Consider the following 4,717-nt stretch of genomic DNA (forward strand, 5'->3'; position numbering starts at 1 on the left):
GAGTGAATACATGCCTACTGTAGACCGTTGCTGAATCTCTTATGTTTTAGAGTGCTGTGTAAAGCAGATTACATTAACTCCAGTGCGCTGTCCGTCCATTTTAGGACCATCACGAGCAAAGTAACCCTGGACAAATCTGCCATCCACCTATTATCTCAGCTTAAACCCATGAGACAGTCTTCCAGAGTGCTGTTGAGCGGACGTAACGTGGCCGCTCGACCCTTTGCAAGGAAGTCGAACCAAGGCCTTGAGTTTGGTCAATGCCAAACATGTCCATTGCAGTGTTGACGCTGATGCTGCTTCTTCCATGCAAATTGTTCACTGCCCATTGATCTCTCAGCTAGGCTTGCTTGGCCACTAAGTTTGTGTTTTTTTAATTAATAATTTCATTATTTACTACAGCAGCCACTCATTTCCATGATTTGTGCGCTATTTTCGCTCTCGTCTGCCTCCCCCGACCTTGTTTTGGAGAGCAGAAGCCTCGGTGCGCGCAGCGGGACCGCAGGACCTTTTCGTGTACCAGATCAACTCCTCCTACTCCACGCTTCAACGCAGAGCTACGCCCCCTACGCGGCTACTACAGCCTTGGTGCGCCCTGTTGCTCCTGGCCATGGACGAAAATGGCCGAAACACCCTCTTCCACCATCGCTATCGCAGCTTATTTGCGGCCTCGTAATTAGGGGTGTCAATTCGGGTGGGTCGGGTCGGGTTGGGTCGGGTTGGATTTTTTTTTATTTTTTTTAACCCAACCCGAACCCGACCCGAACCCGACTTCAACCCAAAACACCTAAACCCGAACCCGAACCCGACCAACCCGATCAACCCGAACCCGACCCATATAACCCGAAAATCCGATTCAAAATACCATCGCTATCGCAGCTTATTTGCGGCCTCGTAATGCCAATTGCGTAACCGAAGCTAACGTGACAGAAAAAGGGTAAGACGGTGAAAACAGTGGAGTGGGGCCCTTCTTTTCTTTGCAGGCTGCCTCGTCAGACAGTAAGCCGTAGAGCGAGATTGGCGATCGCAGGTCGATCGTCGCTCACATGCGCTCTCCTCCCGAGGCTTCAAAAGTCCCCACGCTCTCTTTTTCTTCCTCTCCATCTTCCTTTTACCACGCACGGCACGGCAGCGGCAAAGCTAAATCAGGTCTCTTCGTCCTCCTCGCCCCTCCTCCCAAATTTTATCAATCCATCTCCTGGCTTTGGTTCTTGCCACCTACTAGGCATGATGCGCACGGCGAGGCCGTTTTGAGCCAGAGAAGAGAAGAGGGGGGAGGAGGAGGCGATAGTATATTAGTATAGTAGGGAGGCTAGGGGGAATGGAGTGAAGGAGATAGGTTGCTGCTGAGGGATATTTTTATGCGAAGGCGATGAGGGAGGACGGGGGGCCGGCGATGGCGCCGCTGAACGTGGTGGTAGCTTTAAGAGGGGAGGAGAGGTGGCGCCATTTTGACGACTCCGTTAACGCGGTTTCGTTTGGCTTCGTGGCCACTGCCGTTCTCATCTCCATGTTCCTCGTCATGGCCATCTTCGAGCGCTTTCTTCGCTCGAGGTCGCCGCTCGCCGAAGATGGCCGTGGAGGCGGCGCCGGTAATGACTTTCGCGTGCAGATGGGGTCGTCGGCGGATCTGGAGGCGCACGCCGGCAAAATGGGGTACTCGTCGCCCAAGGTACTTACTGCTTGCTACTTTAACTGATTCTACAGCCACATTGTTTCCTTTCTTCCTGTCTGAAGCTGTCCTGAATCCTAATCTCTGTTTCAAAATGTCTTCTTGCCCATTCTTGATTTATTCCCCCCTCATCAACAATAAATCATTTAAGATCCTTGGCTATAAGTTGTAGAGGTGTCTGCAACAATTTAAGATCCCTCGTTGGCTTCTGGCCCGTTGGTCCAACGACTCTGGAAAATGTTCGAATAGAAAGTTTATTGTCCTCTCTCCTTGATTCTCAACACATAGAATTTACAACAGTAAAATCATTCAGGAAGATCCTTGCTTGGTTTATAAGGACCACAAGGAACTCCACATTCTCTCCTATTTTTCATATCAAATGCAATTAAGGATTTTGCACTAGTTAAGGACAAAATAGTGAACGACTTTGTCATCTCCAAACAAAGAGGAAAGCATCTTTAGAAATGAAATGTCCTTCACTAGGGTCCAAAGTTTACAAAGAAACAGTATTTGGAGTTGCCTTCCCATGGCTGATGGCTAAGGCATTTGCACAATTCAGGACTTCACGTATGAAAGTGATCTCCTATTCTTCTAGTGGATGGTTATATGATCTATTTTGTACAATAGTAATGCATTTCATGGTCGATCAGCACAGGTTAAACGGGGGAGGCTTCATTTGGTTGCCCCTTTTACCACATTTGTTTGTGGTCCTTGATGCCATTCTTAAAGAGTAACTCTGTCACTTACAGTTAGATATTTATAAACTAGATCTACATTCTGAACGTCATCCCAATTGTTATCCCTCAAGTCAATTGTTGAATGTGCTAGCCAACCAATTTCCAGTTTGATTGATTCAATTGGCCAATTATTGCTGCTTAAGAGTGATATGCCAGTGTTGGTGTGCCCTGCTTAAACTAGATATCACAAAAGTGTTAGTTAACTCCATCCAATATTGGATCATAAAAGCTAAATTGATGAGTCTTCTGGAGTAATGAACTTGTTATATGGAATGGATTTGGGAAATCTGTTATATTTTGAGTTTTGTGTGACCATTCACGGGAGACAATTTGCATCCCCAACACTTCAAATGATTTGATGAATAAAGATAAATCAGTTGTAGAGCTTGCAAATTATGGCATGATTCAGTTACATTAGATGATCTGAAAGTATCAAGTTCTTTATTCATCTAGGTGATAAATGAGTAAAGATATTTATGATTTGCCATAATCCAGGTTGTGTTGTTGAGTGATATAATTTATTATATTTACTCTTTTTTATTTGTATTTTAATTTTGGATCCATATTGGGATTGCATCATTCATATTTCAACAATTCCATTAATTCAGTTGGAAAATGATCCTTAACTATATTATTCTTTCAACTCAACTATATGCCGGGAAATAATGCCGTTCTATCACTCACTTCATAAAGGGGTTGCATTTAGGGTTTGAAACAATTATATGATGTTCTTTGTGTTGCGGATGGCTCATTGTCATGTGAGTGTTGTTTCATTTTCAGTGGTCTTATACTTTCTATTTCAGCCTTGTTCCACACTTCCACTTAATATCAACGCAACTCAGAAATAAAAGAAAAGAGCAAAGCTAAAAAGACAGTGATCTTGGAAATTCATCTTCAAACTTAACTGTGTCATAAAATAGTGAATCCATCTAGTGTTTGTTAGTTCACAAGTTGCAAACTATCGTGTCAAATTTTCTCCGCAGAACAAAATTGGTTGAACTATTTTACATTCTACGGATTGTGATACTGATTTGTTGGAATCGTTCATCATCCTTGTATTCTTGTGTGCATGATCCACAGATCATGCTTTTATGCGGCAATGTGCCTCCCAGCCTCCCATTTGATGTAGGTAGGATCTAGTTGGCATGCCTATAAGCTGAAGGCATCCTTTGTTATTAGTTACTCGACCTGGAAGAGAAAGCTCCGCCTATGTGTTAATTTCCGTCTAATTTTTGTCACATTTCTCTTCAGATATCAATGTATTCGAAGGAGGTGTCCGTGTTGATGCCTGGTCATAGCACGCCAACTTTCATCGCTTGTCCAGCTCCTGCTCCCTGCCCACCAGAGCGGATGGCTTGGCCAGCACACGAACATTGCTCGATCAGCGAGGCCTCTCTAGTCCAGTAAACCACCTAATTGTTCAACTTAGCAATCTCAACATTCTTGTATTTGGGAGCCGTTCTTTGGGTATTTGGTAATGCCACATTGTGTATAGCTCGTTTTATAGACTTCAATGAAGCACGCTGCCCCTGTTGTGCCCATGGCAGCAGAGTGGTAGCTTTCTCAAGGATTGTCGCAATCCCACACGCACTTCAAGCATTAGCCCAGGTTAATATTTCATTGGTGTGTAAAATCCCTGGCTGGGGCTGCGTGCGCAAGCGCAGGTAGGCAACAGTTGTGTGCATGGCAGCAGGTTCACGCGGCCATCATCACACTCGAATTAAAAGTTGGACAGTGTCAGGTGCTTTGTCGTGGTCTCCATGTTTGCGTTGTCTCTTCTCGTGAGCGTCCGAGTTGACTTCGATCTTGTACGCCTTTTTAATCAGTGGGCGGGTTTGTTCTTCTCTTGTGTTTTTTTTTCCAACGAGGATCATTTAACTAGGGTAATTTTATTTCCGGATCATTTTCAAATCATTCATATTTTGTAGAAATATGATCTAGACATCTAGTTTGAGATAATTGCTTGAAAAAAAAACCATGCACAAATATGGGGTCATGAAAAGAATTTATTGTACGCAGTCCGCCAAGACTCCTTTTCATATAATTGCTTGAACAAAAATTAAATTCGTAGTCAGTCTTTTGCCACTTTAAAACAGTCATCTTTTGTCACTTTGAATAGAAATTAAATTAAGAGAGAGAAAATTAAGTAATGATTAAATAACCGAGAAAATTAAGTAATGATTTGGTTATTTAATGTGGATTTAATTTAGGATCCCGTTGAATACAACTCAAATTGGTCAGGACCGTGTCCAGCTTTAATTTCTTGCAGAGAAACTTCTAGTACCGAGCCTAACATAACCTATTTTAA

General features: G+C 43.5%; 1 protein-coding gene across 1 annotated transcript; it reads left to right on the top strand.

Annotated features, from left to right (window-relative positions):
• Positions 1-1,073: 1,073 nt before the first annotated feature.
• LOC122052483 lies at positions 1,074-3,976 on the top strand. The gene is made up of 2 exons (XM_042614017.1): positions 1,074-1,672; positions 3,661-3,976. The coding sequence occupies exons 1-2, from the start codon at positions 1,373-1,375 to the stop codon at positions 3,814-3,816; spliced, it is 456 nt and encodes a 151-aa protein (XP_042469951.1). The 5' UTR covers positions 1,074-1,372; the 3' UTR covers positions 3,817-3,976.
• The last annotated feature ends 741 nt before the right edge of the window (positions 3,977-4,717 follow it).

This window comes from Zingiber officinale, chromosome 3A, assembly GCF_018446385.1.
Source record: "Zingiber officinale cultivar Zhangliang chromosome 3A, Zo_v1.1, whole genome shotgun sequence".
In the NCBI taxonomy this organism is placed as follows: domain Eukaryota; kingdom Viridiplantae; phylum Streptophyta; class Magnoliopsida; order Zingiberales; family Zingiberaceae; genus Zingiber; species Zingiber officinale.